At 37.8% G+C, this 22,001-nt stretch overlaps 1 protein-coding gene across 2 annotated transcripts in view; it reads right to left on the reverse strand.

The window, feature by feature from the left end:
* AFF4 (AF4/FMR2 family member 4) overlaps positions 1 to 22,001 on the reverse strand; it is a 95,570-nt gene that overhangs the window by 60,308 nt on the left and 13,261 nt on the right. Inside the window, exons 1-2 of one of the 2 annotated variants that reach the window (XM_029941900.1) lie at positions 1,015 to 1,036; positions 415 to 541 (exon numbers count right to left, since the gene is read on the reverse strand). In XM_029941900.1, coding sequence (XP_029797760.1) covers positions 415 to 537 — 123 coding nt within the window. In that variant the 5' untranslated portion in view covers positions 538 to 541; positions 1,015 to 1,036. Of the gene's footprint in view, positions 1 to 414; positions 542 to 1,014; positions 1,037 to 22,001 lie in introns of those variants that run through there. The other variant, XM_029941899.1, reaches the window with a different exon arrangement.

Raw genomic sequence — 22,001 nt, forward strand, 5'->3', positions numbered from 1 at the left:
CCTGCCCAGGGTTAGTGGTAGAGCCAGGAATATAGAGATGAATGCGTGAGTTAATCCAGACCACATTTTCAACCCCATGAGATAGCAAGGGGGAGATGGGAAGAGGTATGGGTTTGAGGACAACTTTAGGATGCTAACACTATTGTTTCTTGATCTAGGTACTGATTATATAATGTTGCTCATATTGTGAAAATTCTTTCAGCTAAAACACTTGTTCTGTGTACCTTTCTGTATGTTATACTGCAATGACAAGTTTCCCCCAGAAAGCACATTCTGATTTAGAGGAAAGGAAAAAAATGTTAAATGGTATACATAATAAAACTCTTTCCTACTATACAAATTCAATTTCAAACACTCTCTTAAAAGCAAAACTGTCACACTACTGAGGGGAAAAACATTGAAAAAACAACTTACAACTTTGTATGGCTCAGCAAAGAGAGGAGAGCTAGGTGGGAAGGCGTCCTCGCCCTGCTGAATTTCCTGATTCCGCCTTTCCCGTTCTTTCATACGCAGCACATTTCGGTCTTCACGGTTCATGTTGCTAGGAAGAGAAAACACAATCTTTGTATTACATAAAGAAAAGAAACAATTAAATGCTCTGTACTCATCTTGTTAGTTTAATGCTTTAACTGGAGATTCCCTTTTCAGTTCCAAGCAGTAACAGGCATTAGTGCTGAAGCTGGGTACTGGTAATGGTTTTACCAACTGACACCAAGATTATCGTGCACAGCTATCGAGACAGGAAACACTAGCCCAGAGTATAAGGATCTACCCCACTGAAACACTTAACCTCATCAATTTTTAAAGTATTCAGCTAGCTAAAAGTCAGCTAAAACCTATACATTCAGATGGGAGTACTTAAACCCAAATCCTCAGCATTTCCTAGAAGCCTTTCATGGCTGCCTCTTCAGAAATCTAACTATTCTTTGCCATTAGAGGCACACAACCCACTCCCATTTTCCACTCCTCCCTCCCCCCGGGGGGGTCCAGTGCTTTTCTCTACTTTGCATCTACCTTATCTTGATTTCTTTTTGTCCCAAATACAGCTTCCTTGGTGTCCATCCTTATGGCAGTTTGACCTCAGCTTTGCTCTTGCTCTAGATTCCCTAAAAAATGACATTTCTGCTCTAAATACATTAATATTTCAATTAATACCTCAATAAATGGCAAAACTGAGGCTTTCAGCAATGGAGTCTAAAATTAACTTGGGTTAGTAATAGTAGTCAAAATTGTACTGAAAAAGAAAAAGTCTTTTGGGGTGAAGGGGAAAGTGAGGGGGTCATTTCTATAAGCATTATAGCATGCTGTATTTTCACTAAGAACAAACCAAAGATGAATTAAATTAAAATTTTGTAAATGGATATGTATCATCTCCTGCTTCCTAGGTTCCTTGGGCATAACATCAAAGACAAGTATTTCAGAGATTCTTTGTTTCTCCCTTGTTTCTTGCCATTTGCTTACTTAAGTTAACTAAATGTCATTACTTCTAGCAGAAGGGACTTTAGGTTAACAATGTAAAGAATGTGAACCCCAGGACAAGGGATTACCAGGGACTGGCAACATTCATCCCTGGGGATAGAGTCAATCACCTATCCTGGTTTTATATAAAGAGAGTGGGGGAATTTGGCTGGAGACTGAAGAGAAAAACCAGGTTCTACGTGTAGAGCATTTCTAGCCTTATGATTCATAAATCAAATCTAATCAGAAAATTAAAGTAAATCAAGATTGGAGAGAAATTATAATTGTAAAATTAGAATGGACAGCAAAATTAATATACTCTTGAGGACTTTTATCAGTGGTCAGTGCAGTGCAAGTAAACATTCAAAAATAAAACTTTGTGATTTGCAAAATTTAGTATCAAAGCAAATTAACATTCAAATAAATATTCTAAGTGCTCTAAATGTGTATTCAGGTGTTTCTATGTGTACAATACTCTAATAAACTTAGACAAGAATATAAACTATTTTGGCACACTGAAATAACATGGGCTTTCTTTGGTCTCCCTGGTACCTAGGTACCACAGAGAACCACAAAAAGTATTTGGGGCACCTGGGTGGCTCAGTCAGTTGAGCGTCCGACTTCGGCTCAGGTAATGATCTCACAGTGAGTGGGTTCGAGCCCCACGTCAGGCTCTGTAGTGACAGCTCATTGCCTGGAGCCTGCTTCGGATTCTGTGTCTCCCTCTCTCTCTGTTCCTCCCCTGCTCTCTCTCTCTCAAAGATTTTTTAAAATACTTTTTTAAAAAATACCAGAAAACATCTATACCTCGGTACTGAGAGAGTGAAATCAAAGAACACAATATTATCCTCCAGTACACTTGACCCAATTAATAAGCATCTGTCACTAACAATCAGGTTTCAGAGAGAATGCTACAACCTTTATACCTTTTCATATGGTGCTGCAACATACAAAGTTACCTGTGTCCTAAGAGTCTAGGGAATGTGTTAAATATGAATTTCCTTATACTTCCTAAATTCAATTCCTGAAAGATTAAAAAAAAATGCCTTCCTTAAACCACGATTTAATTAAGGTGCTAAAATAATCATGCAAGAAACACTTGTACATTTACTATACAAATAGATAGGATTCCCACAATAAAAGTCCTCCAATAATCCAATAAAAAAGTTTCCTTAAACAATGAAAATCATCCAACTGAATATTTCCTTTTAATGAGACTGCCAAGAAGGAGAACAAAATTAAATAATTGCTTATAAGAACAAATATCCCAGTTATATCTTTTATTCTCTAATTTTTTAAACTTCTTTTTGAAAGTTATTTTGAGGGGCGCCTGGGTGGCTCAGTCAGTTAAGCGACCAGCTTTGGCTCAGGTCATGACTTCGCGGTTCGTGGGTTCAAGCCCCGTGTCGGGCTCTGTGCTGACAGCTAGCTCAGAGCCTGGAGCCTGTTTCAGATTCTGTATCTCCCTCTCTCTCGGACCCTCCCCTGCTCGCGCTGTCTCTGTCTCTCAGAAATAAATAGAAAACATTAAAAAAATATTTTTAAGTTATTTTGAGAGAAACACAGAGAGAGCAAGTGAGGAAGGGGCAGAAAGAGAAAGGGAAAGAGAGAAAAGCAACCAGGCTCCAGGTTGTCAGTGCAGAGCCCAACATGGGGCTCAAACCCATGAACCATGAGATCATGACCTGAGCCAAAACCAAAAGTCAGACACTTAACTGACTGAGCCACCCAGATGCCCCTCAAATTTTTTTCTGATTGGCCTTATTTTCACATCTAATTTACTGAATCCATATGTGTTCCTGTGTTTTTGAACATCAGTATCTCTGCCTAAGATAAAGTTTCCCACCAAGCAATAATTCCAGTAACCTGAGCTCCCTTAAAATTAACATGAAATTTAAATATGAGTCAATTTGAAGTATATCTCTGCTGTATAAGCAGACTATTTTATAGCATATCCCTCCGGAGATTTACAACTACCATAATGAAAAAGAATTCAGTTAAAATTAGTAATTTGCTACATCAAAACAAAATCTGTGAGACTACTGGATAAAATAATTTTTTAAAGCATAATAGCAAGTAGAAAGGAGAGTTCTCTATCTAAATTTTTTAATTGCTTAAGGTAAACTGTTTTTAGTACCCATCAAGTACCTAGGTTGATACGTTTATTTCAAACAGCATTCTATGGTATAGCATAATGGTATAGCAATTTCATTGCTACAGGAGTGAGCAAATGAGTAAATATACCCAGACTTTTGAAGATCCATCATGTTCCTATGAGAGAAGAGAGAGATAAATATAGAAAGGAATAAAAAGGAAAAAAAAACCTTTGGGGATTAGTAGTAGTACAATGAACACAGACTTATATTTTAAAAATCTCTATCTCTATCTGTCTGCCTGCCTGTCTGTCTATTGAGTGCCTCCAGCTCTGTTCACTGGAAGAGTCCATGAGCACCAAAATCCCAGAAGAAAGCAGCACCCTGAGCACCCAAATTCTTATTTCTAGGATCATCTCCTACGAAAATGGAACAAGACTTCTCGGGAGAAATAGCTCATTCCAAGGCTACAGCAGATAAAGTAGAGAGACCTTAAAATATCTTGTTTTAATAGCAACAAAATGCACGAAAACAGATGGGGACATATGAAAAGGGCACGAGAACCAGTCAGAAGTGCCCCCATCGGTCAAATTTAGAAACACGAGCATCAAAATAAACAGACTAAAATGGAATATAAGCAAATGAACAACAACAAAAAATTCCTGTGTCCACAGTGATAACAGCAAAAATTAAAACGACGAGAAATAAAGCAGGGAGTAAAGTAAGCAACCTTCTTTATAGAAGATGTCAACTAATACATGTAGAAGAAATAAAAGAATTAAAAAATGACTTTTTTTTGGTGACCACTAAAGTAATAATTGAGACCAAAATCATCCATGGGTGTGTGCCTGGATGGCCCAGGAGGTCGTGCATCTGACTTTTGATTTTGGCTCAGATCATGACCTTACAGTTGTGGAATTGAGCCTTACTTAAGATTCTCTCCCTCTTGTTCTGCTTCTCCTGTCTTACACATGCATGTATGCTCTCTCTCAAAAAAAAAAAAAAAAAAAAAAAAACAAAAACCAATAACAAACAGACCAATGGATGCTAAAACCAGTGGGCAAAAAAACTGGGGAAAAGGAAATATTCAGTATCACCCCACAGACCATTAATTAGGAATATAAAATCTTTAATATAGAGAAGTAAACAATACCCTTAATCAAGTAATTAGAGTTAACATTAGCAATAATGGGATAAGATGAAATCATGTGCCTTTTGATGTGAGGCACTGAAGATATATCATTACCTAGGTACTCTTCCTGCTAAACATTTAACCTGAATCTAATCAGGAATAAGCAGACAAAACTTAAGGTGAGAACAATTCTGCAAAATTGGCCTGGACTCTTCAAAAATGTATCATGAAAAGAAACACAAAAACAGGCTGAGGTTACTTTTATATTCTACATTCAAGGAAACACAACATCTAAAGGCTATATGTGATTCTTCATTTCCCAGATACTAGATCTGGGGAGACAAAAATGGCTGTGAAGGACATTATTGGGAAACTTGGGGAAATTTGAGTATGAACAGTATTTCGGATAATCCTGTCAATGTTCAGTTTCTGTGTCTGATAATGGAGGAGAATGTCCTTGTTCTTAGAACATACACAGCTTATGTGGGTGAAATGTCATCATCCTGTCTGCAACTCTCAAATGGTTTAGCACTCATCTAAATATAGATCTAGTAAGTGTAGAGAGTGAGAGAGAAAGAGAGAGAGAGGGTTTGTGTGTGTGTGTGTGTGTGTGTGTGTGTGTGTGTGTGTGTAGGCGTGCATGCACACAGGGAGGGTGGAGGAAAGGAGGGAGGGAGAGCAGGAGGGAAAGACAGACAAGAACAGGACAGTAGAGCAGGAGCAGCAGTTACAGAAAAAATACTGACAACTGGTACATCTAGATGAAGGGAATATGGACATATGTTATACTTTATTATAGGTTTGAAATTTTCTTTCATGTTTATTTATTTTGAGAGAGAGAGAGAGAGAGAGAGAGAGAGAGAGAGCGTGCACACGTGCAGAGAGCGACAGAGAGCGAGAATCCCAAGCAAGATCTACGCTGTCAGTGCAGAGCCTGACAAGGGGCTCAATCTCACAAACCATGAGACCATGACCTGGGCCAAAATTAAGAGGTGGACACTAAACAGCCTAAGCCACCCAGGCGCCCCTGAAATCTTTTAAAATAAAAGGCAGAAGGAAAAGAGTGATAAAGTTTACACAGGAGAGCACAATGGGTACTTTCCAGCATTTTTCAGCCTTGGAATTTACTATCAAACAGTCTCTTCTCTAAGACTTAACAGTATTTCTCTCACGTCTAACATGTGCCCCTTCATATTTCCAAGTTCAAACTGATCATCCAATTCTCCTCAACTCTTCCTGTATGTATGTCACTGTTTACTACACTTGAGAAAGTGTAATACCATTTTTGGCTAGCAGGGGACACTGTGAACAGGCCAAGTTTCAGTTTCCCTAAGGTAACAGGCGTGCCAAATTTATCTAAAGCAAGACTTAATATTTCTTTATTATCTCTTAAATCTATTTATTAGCTTTATAAATATGCAAGAAGCATCTATTATAAACTTAGCACTGAAGAGAGAATAAGAAGAATTTGTCACAGACAGTAAAACTTACTGTAAAGCCATCACCATTATCAAAACAGCCTTGCAGTGCACAGAAATGAACTAAATGATCTACAAAACAGAAGTCAGAAATACCTGGGATGGTAATAGTTAAAAAACTCAATCCAATGAGGAAAGAAATGTTTTATTTAAAATGTTCTATTTAATAACAAGAGCCAAGTATTTTTCTAAAATGACATAGTCATTAAAATGGTAAAGTGATGTTTCAAACTCAGAAAAAGTAAATCCTTCAACAGAGCAGCCTCACTTGTGGACACATAACCCACAGAATTAACAGTACTGCCAGAAGCTACAGGACATTTACTGAAGCACTGCTGTTAATGGTAAAACAACTGAAAATAATGAAATGACCACGAAGAAAAAAAATGGTAAATAGTTAAAACATAGTTTTTTAATAATAAACAAATGGGGTAGGTCTTTGCCAAAGAACTTGGAGGAATTTCCATAATTGCTGTTATGTGAGAACACGTAGATGCGACACAAAATACATGGTATTATGACTGATCACTTCATTCTTTCTTCACGGTAAACTCAAAAACAGAATTGTGAGGTGCTGAGTATATCCTTAAGAATTAGATTCAACTAACTCGACTAACATCAGAATGTGACAATATTCTCAAAAGCTAAATGCCAGAACATGGAAATGTGAATACACAGTTTTTATACAGAAGATATAGGATACCTCCCTATTTAGCAATCTCTTCTTTCCTGGCCCTCAGCAAATGTTTTGGCTGTTCATATAAACATGAATAAGGAATATTCTTCTACCTACACATTTTTCAAAAGAGATAAACCTTAATGGTTTTTGTGTTTCCAATTATAAAAGTAGTACTCTTTACTTTGCTCAAAACTTAAAATTAGAAATTAAACATCACCAACAATTTCATTGAAATAATACTGTGAGGAGTCTCATATATTCATACACATGAAAAAATTACACAACCAATTCTTATTTCATTTAGTAAACAATGAACATAGTTCCACATCAATACATACAAATTTTCATTCTTTTATTGACTGTACAGTATTCAATTAGGCAGAAAGCCCCTGATAGATCATTGGGTTATATCCAGTTCAAACATTACAGTGAATATGTGTGTATATGAAACTATTGTATGTGTGAGTCAGAGGGTAGATGCTATATCACTTTTAATTTGTATCACTAAACTGCTTTCCAAAATGACTGCATCACGGACACCTGGGTGTCTCAGAAAGGTGAGCATCTGACTTCACCTCAGGTCATGACCTTGTGGTCCATGAGCTCGAGCCCCGCATCAGGCCTGCTGCTGTCAGCACAGAGCCCACTTCAGATCCTCTGTCCCCCCCTCTGCCCCCCAACTCGTTCTCTCTCTTCCTGTCTTTCTCTCTCTCTCAAAAATAAATAAAACATTAAAAAAAATAATAAAACAGGGGCGCCTGGGTGGCTCAGTTGGTTAAGTGTCCATCTTTGGCTAAGATCATGATCTCAAGGTTTGTGGGTTCGAGCCCTGCATGGGGTTCTGTGCTGGCCGCTCAGAGCCTAGAGCCTGCTTCCAATTCTGTGTGTCCCTCGCTCTCTGCCCCTCCCCTGCTCATGATCTGTCTCTCTCTCTCTCAAAAATAAATAAATGTTAAATAAAAAAACTCTTTAAAAAATTTTTTTAAAGGACTGAATCAATGGACGGCCCACCAAGAAAATATGAGACTGCCCTTTAATCATGCTATTCTCAATCCTACGCATGAGTCTTTTTAAATTGTGCCATCAATCTAAGGGGGGAAAATCCAATTTTATTTGTTTATTTCATTCATTCATCAAATATATGAACCTATCCGTTGTTAGGGACTATGCCAGGAGCTAGGGATAAACTGGAGAATGACACATAGACAGTTCTTGGCCATCTTATAGTCAACTGCATTCTACCGAATTTCTCTGCTAGTTAGATTGTACTTTTTTGTGTGTTACTTAGGCATTTATATTTCTTCTTTTGTGAACTGCCTATTCATATCTTTTGTCCATTTTTCTATTAAAGTGATAGTCTCTTAATTATGTGAAAACTATGCTTTCTCAATTTGTAACATATCTAAACTGAGGCAGACCAGGTTAGGATTAAATCTTACACTGAAGTGCGCATCCTCACTCTACTGAGCACCTCTTCAAGTCTTCTGCCTCCTCTTCCAAGCTCACCACCAAACTGTACTGGCAGGTTACCTCTAAACTCTCCTCAATTTCTTCACAATAAATCAAGTGCACTGCAGTTGCGGAAATTTGTCAGTACTCTCACCAACTCTCTCGATTTGCTCTGCTTCCTTCCTTGAACCTTGATCTGAAAATGTTCAGCCTCTCTGGAGTTTTCCATTCTTTATTTCTGTGGGGTAACTATAATTAAGCTGAATAAATAATATGAAATTCCTATACTACAGATACTATCTAGATCTTAATTCTCACTTATCTAGTATCCAAAGAGACCAAAAATGAGTTCTACTATGGAGAACATGGGGTTGGAGTACTTAAGGAAGGAAACGGTTGGCTTAGACTGGCAGTCCCTGCCACCCACTACACTTATTACAAAAGTCTCACCCACCACTAGCAGCTCCAGCCAAGCCAAACTGTATTTATAGAGGAACCGTGCAAGTTAGAAAGAGGTCACCTCTCAGACATTTATATTTCTCTGAAGATTCTTAGGACCTCTGGGGAAAAAAAGGAGGGCAATGACAGAAGCATTAAGAATAGCAATGAATGGGCGCCTGGGTGGCTCAGTTGGTTAAACGGCTGACTCTTGATTTCAGTTCAGGTCACGTTCTCACTGTTTGTAAGACTGAGCCCTGTGTCAGGCTGTGTGCTGAGTGGAGTGTGAAGCCTGCTTGGGATTCTCTCTTTCCTCGCTCTCTGCCCCTCCTCTGCTTGTGCACCAGAGTGCTCTCTCACTCAAAACTCTCTCTCTCAAAACAAATGTTTGAAAAAAAGAATAACAATATCAGAAAAGTATCAAGAATATATAGTATGTAATGTAGTAACTATCTACTGGATGAATATTTTGGGGCAAAAGAGAAGTCCTTCCTTATTTCTCTATAATCATCATGGGAAAGGCTAAGGTATCAATTCTCAAAATGACCCTTTATCTCCCACTGCACAATACCTCAAATTGTAAGTGATTCCTGTAGTTTAGTTGTAAGCAAGGACTGTTTGATAATCTAGATGTAGAGTGGTATCCTTGCTAATAAAGGTTCTCAAAAATGTCTAGTAACCAAAAACCAACACAGGCAATTACCTCTTAACTAATTTCTTAAATACCTTAACAAAGTCATCTAAGTTCCAAACTTCAATTGAGCTATAAACAATAGAGGCATGGTAACTGAATAAATGAGACAAGTAAAGATAATTGATTGTTATTTCTCATCATATAACATACTAGACATACATTTTAGGTTCAGTAACCTCCCTAAATTTCACTTTTATCTTTTATAAAATGTGCATTCTATTCTGATGATAATAATTAAATGAGAGAAGCATCTGAATGTATCTGAGCAGGTACCATTACACAAGAATAAAGAATAAAACAAAAAATGAAGGGTGACTGCAAATAAGCACAAGAGATCATTTTGGGGTGATGGAAATGTTCTACAATTAAACTGTGATGACAGCTGCATACACTATAAACTGATTAAAAATTGCTCAATTGTAGGGGTGCCTGGGTGGCTCAGTCAGTTAAGCAGCCAACTTCAGCTCAGGTCATCACCCTGCAGTTCATGAGTTCAAGGCCCATATCACGCTCTGTGCTGACAGCTCAGAGCCTGGAGCTGCTTCAGATTCTCTGTCTCCCTCTCTCTCTGTCCCTCCCTAACTCATGCTCTGCCTCTCCCTCTCAAAAATAAATAATAAAACATTCAAAAAAATTGTTAATAAAAATCACTCAATTGTACATTGAAAAAGTTTATTTTATGAAATTATATCTCTATACAGCTGTTTTTAAAAAATAATAAAGGAATATTAACAGCTTGAAAAAGATCCTTGATTATTATCATTTCTCAAGTATTCCTTTATATTTGTGGCCTTACTGATGGTTTGCAGACCAGTGCATTTCCTTAAATAACTCAGGCCCCCCAACTTTCTGCTTAAACTGCCTTTTCCCTGTCACAAACAACTGAAGTCTCCTATCATTAAATAATCTGGTGTTATTCAAGAAATAAAGGATATAAATAAGGACAAACATTATGGTCTCTCAGGATCTGATATAATGAACTTGAACATAGTATAATAAACCAAGTAGTCCTAACAGATAAAACATTTCACTCAGCAATATCACATGCAATATTATCATTAGGAATAAAATACTCAGAAAAAATTTTAACAAAAAACAAAAATAATATGCTCTGAAAATTATAAAATGTTACTGAAAGAAATGGAAAAAGACCTAAAGAAATAGAAAGACATCTCATATTCGTGGATCAGAAGATTTAATTATTAAGATGGACATATTCCCTAAACTCCTCTACAGATTCAACAAAGTATCAGTATACCAGCTGACTGCTTTGCAGAAGTTGACAATCTGATCCTAAAATTCATATGGAAATTTAAAGTATCCCGAACAGCCAAAACAATCTTGCAAAAGAGCAAGCTGGAAGACACACATACCTTCCAATTTCAAAACATACAACAAACCTATAAATCAAATAAATAGAACTGAGAGTCCAGAAACATATATTACATTTATAACTGATTTTCCATAAGAGTGCCAAGACAACTCAATTGAAAAATGGGCAAAGCACTTCAGATAGCTGTGGAATTAGGTGATTAACTAGTTGTTACTTAACCTTCTAATTTCTGTATAAGTCTAATTACATGAAATTGAAGTTGGGGTTCTGATTTTTTACTTTGCTTATCCATTTGGAGTGTCATTGTAACTACTGAATTGTAAATGATGGAAAATAATTGCATATGTTAAAAAAATAGTGTTATATTCTAAAAAAATAAAAAATAAAGTTACAAAAAAAAAGAAATGCAAAAAAAAATGGGCAAAGGACTAAAATATTTCTCCAATGAAGATATAAAAAATGGCCAATAAATAATATAACACTTTGTTATTTACACTGGAAATAATTTTTTTAATATTTTATTTATTTTTGAGAGAGAGCATGAGAGGGGGACACACAGAATCTGAAGACAGGCAACAGGCTCTGAGCTAGCTGTCAGCACAGAGCCTGACATGGGGCTTGAACCCACGAACTGTGAGATCATGACCTGAGCTGAAGTCGGAAGCTTAAATGACTGAGCCCACCCAGGTGCCCCAAAATAAAAAAAAAAGAAAAAGAAAATATGACCAATAGTGGCGCCTGGGTGGCTCAGTGAGTTGAGTGTCCGACTTCAGCTCAGGTCATGATCTCACAGCTCTTGAGTTCAAGCTCTATATTGGGCTCCGAGCCTGCTTCAGATTCTGTTTCCCTCTCTCTCTGACCCTCTCCCGTTCGCATGGTCTCTCTCTCTCTCTCTCTCTCAAAAATAAATAAACACATTAAAAAATTTTTAATTACCAATAAATATATGAAAAGATGTTCAACATCATTAGTCATTAGGGAAACACAAATCAAAACCACAATGAGATACTACTTCGCCACTCATTAGAATGGCTATTATCAAAATAAACAAAAACTGCTGGTAAGAATGTTGAGAAACTAGAATCCTTGAGCACTGCTGGTGGGAATGTAAAATGGTACAGATGGAGTGGAAAACAGTGTGGTGGTTACTCAAAAAGCATAACAGAGGGGCACCTGGGTGGCTCAGTGGTTAAGCGTCCGGCTTCAGCTCAGGTCATGATCTCACGGTTAGTGGGTTGATCTCATGGTTAGTGGGTTCGAGGCCCACGTCAGGCTATGTGCTGACAGCGAGCTCAGAGCCTGGAGCCTGCTTCAGATTCTATGTCTCCCTCTTTCTCTGACCCTCCCCTGCTCTCACTGTCTCTGTCTCTCAAAAATAAATTAAAAAAAAAATTTTTTTAAAAAGCAGAATAGATTTTCATTTGATGCAGCAATTATACTCCTATGTGTATACTGGAAAGAACTGAAAGCAGGGACTCAAGTACACCCATGTTCACAGCAGTATTACCCACAACAGTCAAAAGATAGAAGCAACACAAGTGTTCATCAAAAGATGAATGGATCCAAAAAGAAAAAAAGATGAATGGATAAACAAAACGTGGCATACACACACACACACACACACACACACACACACACACACACACACACTGGAATAATATTTGGCCTTAAAGAAAAAAAAGAATAAAATTTTGACATGCTACAACATGGATGAACCTTGACGATATTTTGCAAAGTGAAATGGACCAATCACAAAAAGACAAAAAGTGTATGATCCTGCTAGGCGCAAAGAGAAAGCAAATTCACATAAAGAGAAAGAAAAATCGTCACTGCCAGGGGCTAGGGGTAAAGAGGAATGGGAATTATGTTTAATCGGTATAAAGTTTTTGTTTGCGATGACAAAAAAGTTCTGTAAACAGACAATGGTGATGGTTTCGCAATACTGGGACTATACTTAATGCCAGTGAGTTGCACACTTAAAATGATTAAAATAATAAATTTTGTTATGGATACTTTTCCACAATAAAAAAAAATAATAATAAGCATAGAATAAGGGTTAATGTGCATTCCCAATGAACCAGAATTCCGCCTTCTATAATATTTTAATAAACACATGTATCATTCTTATAACATTTCAAATTTAAATTTATTTTAAAAAGATTAAAAAGTAAAACGTGACCTTTAACTTCAAATGGTGTTCAGAACTTACTATGATGGGTTTTTTTCAATTATTGACTCAGAACATCTAAACTGCTGAAAAACGAAGCTGTTCAACTACCAGATTATTAAATTATTTAAACTCTGAAAGTCTAAATGGGACTTGAGCTAAGATCCCGATCATTTTAGAATCCATTTTACAACAAATGATATTAAACTGTAATTTTATCACAATGCACTGTATTAAAGCAAAAAGCCTCATGAGTACCAAAATCTCCCTTGGCCTCATTTGGCAGGATTTCTCTGCCTCTGAGAATTCAAAGAGGTTAATTTCTAAAAGGTAGGGAAACAAATATTGTCCACCTGGAGATCAAAGCCAATAGTGACAAAACATCAGGTCCAAAAACAGTATTTTACAGAGAAAGATCTTGCCCCAAGTCAGTCATTAAGACTTCTATAGCCTTCAGTTTCAAAATAATGTGAAAAACACAGAAGCAAAGATAGCTCCATCCTGGTTGTGTTTTTTTCATTGTATCTTCATATATTATCTAAATTTCTTATAATCATTTTTCATAACTCACTCTCAACTAGGCCCACAAAGATTCCCAAAATCTTACTAGCTTTCACAGATGACTGCTCTTTCCTACTCCTCACAAAAATTTTCATGGAGTCCTAGGTCTCTCTCTCCTAACTTGCATTCCACAAACGACCCTGTCTTAGTGAACGAAGATTAAAAACAAAAGATTAAACATAGGACATAAATCTTCTCATCAATCAACCATCAAGTTTCAAACTACTAGCATCTGCATCCATTCTCTTATTTCCTCTGGCTAAAAAAGAAAAAGTATCTCTTTTCTGTGAAAGAACAAGTATTTCCACTTTACTATCTTCTCCTAGACCTTTATCAGTTATTGACTTCTCTCCAGCAACCTCAACTTCAGCCTCTCTAATGAGTCCTTTCTACCAGCATCCAAACATAGTCTTCCTTTTTTTAAAAGTTTATATTTATTTATTTTGAAAGAGAGCACGAGCGCAAGTGGGGGAAGGGCAGACAGAGAGGGAGGCACAATCCCAAACCCAGGCTCCACATTGTCAGAGCAAAGCCTGACATGGGGGCTTGAACTCACAAACCATGAGATCATATTCTTCTTTAAAAAAAGAAATAGACTCAGGGTGCCTGGGTGGCTCCATCAGTTATGCATCTGACTCTTGATCTTGGCTCACGTCATGGTCTTAGAGTTAGTTCGAGCCCTCCATCTGGCTCTGTGCTGACAGTGTAGACTGCTTGGGATTCTCTCTCTCGCTTTCTCTGCCGCTCCCTTGCTCATGCTCTCTCTAAAAACAAATAAACTTTAAAAAAAGAAAAAGAGGGGCGCCTGGATGGCTCAGTCAGTTGAGCATTCGGCTTCAGCTCAGGTCATGATCTCGTGGTTCATGGGTTCGAGTCCCGCGTCAGGCTCTGTGCTGACAGCTAGCTCAGAGCCTGGAGCCTGCTTCAGATTCTGTGTCTCCCTCTCTCTCTGACCCTCCCCTGTTCGCGCTGTCTCTCTCTGTCTCTCAAAAATAAAGAAAACATTAAAATTTTTTGGAAAAAAAAAAGAAAAAGAAAAAGGCTTCCTTGATCCCATCTCTTTCTCCAGCTACCATTCTCTTTTCTATTTTTGTTCATGGCCAAGCTTCTCAAAAGGACTCTTGGTTATTCCCTACTTCCTCTGCAACCACTGATTTTATAAAAAGTTACCTGAAAAGGGGGGCAAGAAGCAATATAGTAAACACTTGTGTTAGTCATAAACCACCTCAGGAAGTAAAGCATTGCCAAACAGTGAAAGGCTATTTATTGCATACCATACCTGGATCACATCTCCTGTGCTCACTCCCCTTACAGGTGATAGCCACTCTTCTGATTTTGGTGATAATCATTCCCATAAATTCCTTTATCTTTTTATAATTGATATATGTATTCTTAAACAGACACCATTTTGCGTATTTTTCAACATTTAAAAAGGGTATTTTCTAAAAACTGGGCCTTTTTTCTTTTATAAATCTGATTTTATTTTTTTAATATTTATTTTTTTAATTTATAGTTTATTGTCGAGTTGGTTTCCATATAACACCCAGTGATCTTCCCCACAGTGCCCTCCTCCATGACCATCACCCCCCCATCCCCTTCTCCAGCACTCAGTTTGTTTTCAGTATTCAAGAGTCTCTCATGAAAAACTGAGCCTTTTTAATTCTCAGCATTACGTTATGAGGTTAATCCATGTTGACACATGATACTATAGTTCATTTATTTTCACCACTGTGTATTCACACAACTTAACCACTGTCCAATTGTGGATATCTAGTTTTCCCTTTTTCTGCCATTACCGAGCTGTAGTGATCACTTTTCCTGTATTTCTCTTATGCCGATGAGTGAAAGCTTTTCTAGAATAGACACCTCCAAGTGAAATTGCTAGGGTGCAACTATGAGCATCTTCAGTGTTTGGTTTGGTTTTTAATGTTCATTTATTTTTGAGAGAGCGTGCACACAAGCAAGACAGAGGATCCAAAGCAGACTCTATGCTGATACCAAAGAGCCCAATGAAGGCCTCAAACCCACAAACCGTGAGATCATGACTCGAGCAGAAACCAAGAGTTAAGTGCTTAACTGAATGAGCCATGCAAAAGCACTGAACATCTTCAATTTTAGTAGATACAAATTGTTCTCCAAACATACCCAATCACTATTCAACCTTGTATTGTCTCCAACTTCCCCACATTCTGTTTTCAAGTTCCCACATTCCACTTTGCCAAGATCACTAGTGATTTTCATGTTGCTAAATCCAACAGACACATAATCATTTTAGTTGACCCACCATTCAACACATTCAGCCACTAATGGCACCATAATAAACTTTTTTTTAACAAAAAGCTGCAAGTTTATTCACATAATATACTCTAACACATTTCAAAATTTCAAGAAACTACAACATTCAGTTTTAATTAAAAACCGAAAAACAAGGTTATGGTGGTCATTTATGGATTTTAGTACAAAATGAAAATGCCAAAAACGTTTATTCTGCTGATCTGTGTTGATGCCATGTTTCTCCTTAAGAAGTTTCATCTGTTCTTCCTTCTTTTCTGTGTCCATCTTCTGAAATGCCCTGCTGGCATTACAGTACAAAACCACCAGGCATGTGTCATAAACACTGAATCCTGAAAATGCCAAAAACGTTTATTCTGCTGATCTGTGTTGATGCCATGTTTCTCCTTAAGAAGTTTCATCTGTTCTTCCTTCTTTTCTGTGTCCATCTTCTGAAATGCCCTGCTGGCATTACAGTACAAAACCACCAGGCATGTGTCATAAACACTGAATCCTGAAAGGTGATCACACAATACTCTTGGCATCAAAGAAATCTTCATGGATCATGTAAGCTGTTCCCCTAGTTCCGGGTGTGTTCACCACTCAGATTTGAAGAAGAGATCAGACTTTCCCAAATATATCACATATTCCTTCAGCTGTGATTTCCTATGGCAAATTTTTTATATTCAAACTACGATTTAGTTCAAACAGAAGTCGAATATTCACTGTCTTGGGGGCTGATACAGCAAACACTGCAATTTCTCCAGACACCTCTGGAGCTCACTCAGCTTTAACTACAAAGGTGTCAAATGCAGGACATCAACATCCAGGATCCCACCTTAATATACTTTTGGTTTCTGGAACTCCAGCCCTCCCAGTTTCCCCACCACCTCAGTCTCCTCCCATTTTACCTACTAGACTTCTTAGAAGTTGATGCTTCTCTGTGCTCAGCCATAGTTCTTATTGATTCAGTCTACATTCTCTCCTTACATTCTCATGGCTTAAAATACTATGTGCACCCGGGGGCATCTGGGTGGCTCAGTGGTAAAAGCATCCATCTCTTGATCTTAGGTCATGATCTCAAGATTTGTGGGACTGAGCCCAGTGTCAGGCTCTATGCTGACAGTGCAGACCCTCTGTGGGATTCTCTATTCCTGTCTCCCCCGCCCCTCACCACTTGCTCACTCGCTCTCTCTTAAAATAAATAAACTTAAAAAAAAAAAAAAAACTACCCATGGGGCACCTGGGTGGCTCAGTCGGTTAAGAGTCTGACATCAATTCAGGTCATGATCTCACCATCCATGGGTTCGAGCCCCACATCAGGTTCTGTGCTGACAGCTAGCTCAGAGCCTGGAGCCTGATTCACATTCTGTGTCTCCCTCTCTCTCTGCCCTCCCCCGCTCATTCTCTCTCTCTCTCAAAATAAAGACATAAAAAAAACAACAACCTGTATACCTACAATACAGATACCCAAATATGCACCATTACTTTTCTCTTTGAGATATAGAACCTGTTTGATCATGTTCTTTGAGGGATTTCAGTCTTAATACATCCCAAATTGATTCCTTAATCTGTTTTCCCTATTTCCAGGAACTCCTGCTCCAGCAATCCTCATCCTGTCAACCAACCGCTCTTGTTCAATCCTCCCTTTTAATCTCTCTCCACAACCAATCCATAACCACAGCCTCCCAAAATATATTCTGAATGTATCTGTTCACTTCTTTCTCCTCAGCCACTATTCAAAACAAGCTATCACTTTATCTCCAGCTTGAACAAATGTTACAGCTTTCTAATTGGATTCCTGGTTCCCCGTCTTCTCTCTAATCTTTATTTTGTACAGTAACCAAAGTGATCTGTTTTTTTTTTTAAGAAGAAAAGGAAGTAGCTCATTTTTTTAATTAAAAAAATTTTTTTAATATTTATTTATTTTTGAGAGAGAGAGAGACATAAGAGTGTGAGTGGGGGGATGGTCAAAGAGAGAGGGAGACACAGAATCAGAAGCAGGCTCCAGGCTCTGAACTGTCAGCACAGAGCCTGAGGCGGGGCTCAAATCCACAAACTGTGAGATCATGACCTGAGCTGAAGTCGGGCCCTTAACCGACTGAGCCACCCAGGTGCCCCTATTTTTTTTTTAATTTTAGAGAGAAAGAGAACATGAGCAGGGGACAGGGGCAGAGGAACAGAGAGAATCTTAAGCAGGTTCCACACTCAGTACAGAGTCCCATGACCCCAGGATCATGACCTGAGCCAAAATCAAGAGGGGGACACTCAAGGGGCATGTGGGTGGCTCAGTCGTCGAACTGTCCAACTTCTGGTTTTGGCTCAGGTTATGAACTCATGGTTTATGAGATTCTCTCTCTCCCTCTCTCTCTGGCCCTCTCCAGCTCCCCAAGAGAGGCTAGTGTGAGCTCACACTCACTTTCCCTCTCTCTCTTGTTTTCTCAAGATAAATAAACATTAAAAAGAGAGAGTCAGAAGCTCAACCAACTGAGCCACCCAGGTGCCTCCAAAGTGATCTTTTTAAAACACAAACTAGATCATTTCACCCAACCCCTGCTTTAAAAATTTTAATAGGATTTCCATTTACCTTAGGAAAAACTTTAAGGTCCTGATGTGGCCTATAAAGCAATGATGCAATGTCATACTTGACGTGACTCCCACCTAGGTCATCAGATTTATTTTATATTTTTATTAATCTCTCTTCCCAGTCTCCACCAATCGTCTTTCCTTTTCTTTTTTTTAGCTTCTTGAATTTGTGGTACTCTTTTCAGCACAGGGAAATTCATGTAGAAATTTCCGTTTTCCTTAAGAGTACCTGATCACAATTAAGTATACACTTCTTTTGATGTTCATTAATATTTCCTCTCCCTCTAGGTGATAATGAGGGATTGCTGTCTGTTCTGTTTGGCCCTGCACACCTAGAACATAACCTAGAGGACAATCACTTCAGTAAGTAAACTAATGAACTTCATGGCGTGGTTAGAAAGGAGCAATTATCTCACTATGAAATAACACCTAGAGATCATGATATTCTTCACATAATATCATAGAATCCCAGTATTTCAAAATTGGAATAATTAAGACTCATATTACACTGAAATCAGGCACCATCTGCAATAAATTTTAATTTAGCAGACATTTAACATATGCATTAATTATTTTAGATTGATCAGAATTGAAACACATGTCTTTACTTATCTAAGCTATACAACTCTGATTCTATAACTCGATTCAGTTTCTCTATAAAGCTTTTCCTAATAAAGCAAAGCTATATTTCCTCATCTTAGGGGCCAACAGTATGCCACACACAACCAATGTTTATTATGTCATTAAGGAGACAATCAATTGTTTACGAAGTCATTTGAAACAGTATTTTTCAAAATGATTACTGATAAACTTACTCTTTAAAATACTAGACGGGGGCGCCTGGGTGGCTCAGTCAGTTAAGCGTCCAGGTTTGGCTCAGGTCATGATCTCACGGTTCGTGAGTTCGAGCCCCACATCGGGCTCTGTGCTGACAGCTAGCTCAGAGCCTGGAGCCTGCTTCAGATTCTGTGTCTCCCTCTCTCTCTGACCTTCCCCTGCTCGCGCTGTCTCTGTCTCTCAAAAATAAATTAAAAATAAAAACAAAAACAAAAAAAACATAAAATACTAGACAGGGGCACCTGGTTGGCTCAACTGGTAAAATAAATATGCAACTCTTCATCTGAGGGTTGTGAGTTCAAGCCCCACAATGGAAATGGTACCTACTTAAAAAATTTTTTTAAATACTAGATAATTTTAAACCTCAATTCAAATAATGTTTATCACACACACAAGTATGCTCAACAAAGTGTGAACATAAGAATATGACTATTCATATTACTTATAACCAGCTGCCTCCTTTTGGATATTTCTCTCAATTATAATCCCAAAATGCTCCTTCCCCCAGGAGCCCTGCAGTCTTATACACCTAAACCATTTTTAGGGGCGCCTGAGTGGCTCAGTCGGTTAAGCGTCCAGCTTTGGCTCAGGTCATGATTTCACGGTTTGTAGGTTCGAGCCCTGTGTCAGGCTCTGAGCTGACAGCTAGCTCAGAGCCTGGAGCCTGCTCCGGATTCTGTGTCTCCCTCTCTCTCTGACCCTCCCCTGCTCATGCTGTCTCTCCCTGTCTCTCAAAAATAAATAAAAAACATTTAAAAAATAAATAAATAAACTATTTTCAGAACCAAAACCAAGTAAAATTATACTTCTTGGACTTTTACTAATATTTGAGAAATATGTAAACCAAATGTAACTAGTTTAAACTTCTCTCAAAAATTGTTACTACCAAACTCTAAAAGCATATGGACAAATAAACTAAGAAGTCTATTTGCATCTTTAAAGATGAATAAATGAGTGGAAACCATAGTTAAAAGTCAAAGTTTACAGTTTCTTTTAGAAAGAAAATAATCTTGGGCATCTGGTTGGCTCAGGTGGTTAGCATCCAATCTTGGTTTCAGCTTGGGTTGTGATCTCATGGTTTATGAATTTGAGCCCTGCATAGGGCTCTATGCTGACAGCAGGGAGCCTGCTTGGGATTCTCTCTCTCTCTCTCTCTCTCTCTCTCTCTCTGCCCCTATCCTGCTGTTTCTATCTCCCTCAAAATAAATAAACTTTTAAAAAATTAAAAATAAAAATATATATAAAGAAAACAATCTTTTGACTCAGTTTCTTGCTTTAAAAACATGTAATATCTAAAACCCACTAAAGTCTCTCATCCGAAACTTCTGTAATGTATGAAAAACAGATGTATTTAAAACATTCTTCTGCTTAAAAGTCAACAACTCCAAGCTCTATGGAAAAATCTTAATCCTAAATTCTCATCCCAGGATTTAAAACTATCCCTAGCTTTTTAAATTCTTACCTTTCTCTATAAAACCTTCAGAGTTTGTCTGAGCCTAAAAATCCTCTACACACATTCAGATCCACATCTTTACTCAAACTATTTAGCATATCCTTCCTTCTTCCCATTTCTAAACACCCATTTAAAAGTTACTGGATAGCCCACTTCCTCCAAGAAGCCCTTCAAGATTCCTGTCACCAAAACCGCTTACTTTCCAAATAATTTCTTTGTATCTTATGTGGCACATAACACTTGCATCTCCTTATTACAAGCCTTTAGAGAGTAAGAGCTATATATATGGATATCATTTCACTCACTCTTCTCCCCTCTAGTGCTTAACACAGTGGCAGGCATACGACACATACTCAAAACATGTGATGACTTTCATAAAGGTCACAACTGTAGTGCTACTGCCCTAAGAGTCAGTGGTAATACTACAAGTTGGGTTCCAAAATACGATGTAACCCATCATTTTCTCTCCACAGACAGTCTCCCATTTCCTCCCTAAGACTTTAAGTTATATCTGGTAACAATAGGAGAGCATGTCTTTCTTTTTTGTTTTTTTAATTTATTTTATTTGTTTTTATATAGTTTTTTGTCAAATTGGTTTCCACTGAGAGCAGGTCTTCTTTGTACTGTATTCAATATATTACCAATCCGATAAAGGCATTAACACTGATATTAAATGAATTCTGTTGCTTTTAAAGCAATTTTTCTACGAGAGTTTATCTAAAAGGAAAACAACATATGTTCAAGAAAAAAAAACACATGTACAGAAATGATCAATTTCTATTTTTACTTAAACCCTGCACTCTCAAATGTTCACCAAATGTAAGTGCTAGACTGTAAAATCTCAGAATCATACTTGGCAAAGTGAGAAGGTGTAAAAACTGAATGTTTCAGTCTACAACATCCACAAAGAAATGATCTCTTCAACAGAGCACTGTAAGACTGCTTTCATTTGCAGTACCTGAGGAAGCCAAGAGAAAAGAATACAAGTCCAAACTGCAAAATAAAAGCAATTTTTTTTACCTAAAAGTGCATATACCACAATAAGCAGAAGCTTAAAAACACTATACAGCAAATGTTTGTTGGAGTTTACAATAAAAAGGAATGTCTCAGTAATTTGATCATCATTTGCCTCTGAAAAACGGGTGGTAACAAATTACCTGATTTTTTTTTTAAGTTTATTTATTTATTTTGAGAGAAAGAGAGAGAGCATGCATGTGAGCAGAAGGAAGTGGGGGGAAGAGAAAGAGAGAAAGAGAGAGAGAGAGAAAGAGAGAGAGAGAGAGAGAGAGAGAGAGAGAGAGAGAGAGAGAGAATACCCAAGCAGGCTCCAAGCTCAGTACAGAGCCTGATGCAAGGCTCAATTACATAACAG

The sequence above is a fragment of the Suricata suricatta genome, chromosome 6 (assembly GCF_006229205.1).
Source record: "Suricata suricatta isolate VVHF042 chromosome 6, meerkat_22Aug2017_6uvM2_HiC, whole genome shotgun sequence".
NCBI lineage: Eukaryota > Metazoa > Chordata > Mammalia > Carnivora > Herpestidae > Suricata > Suricata suricatta.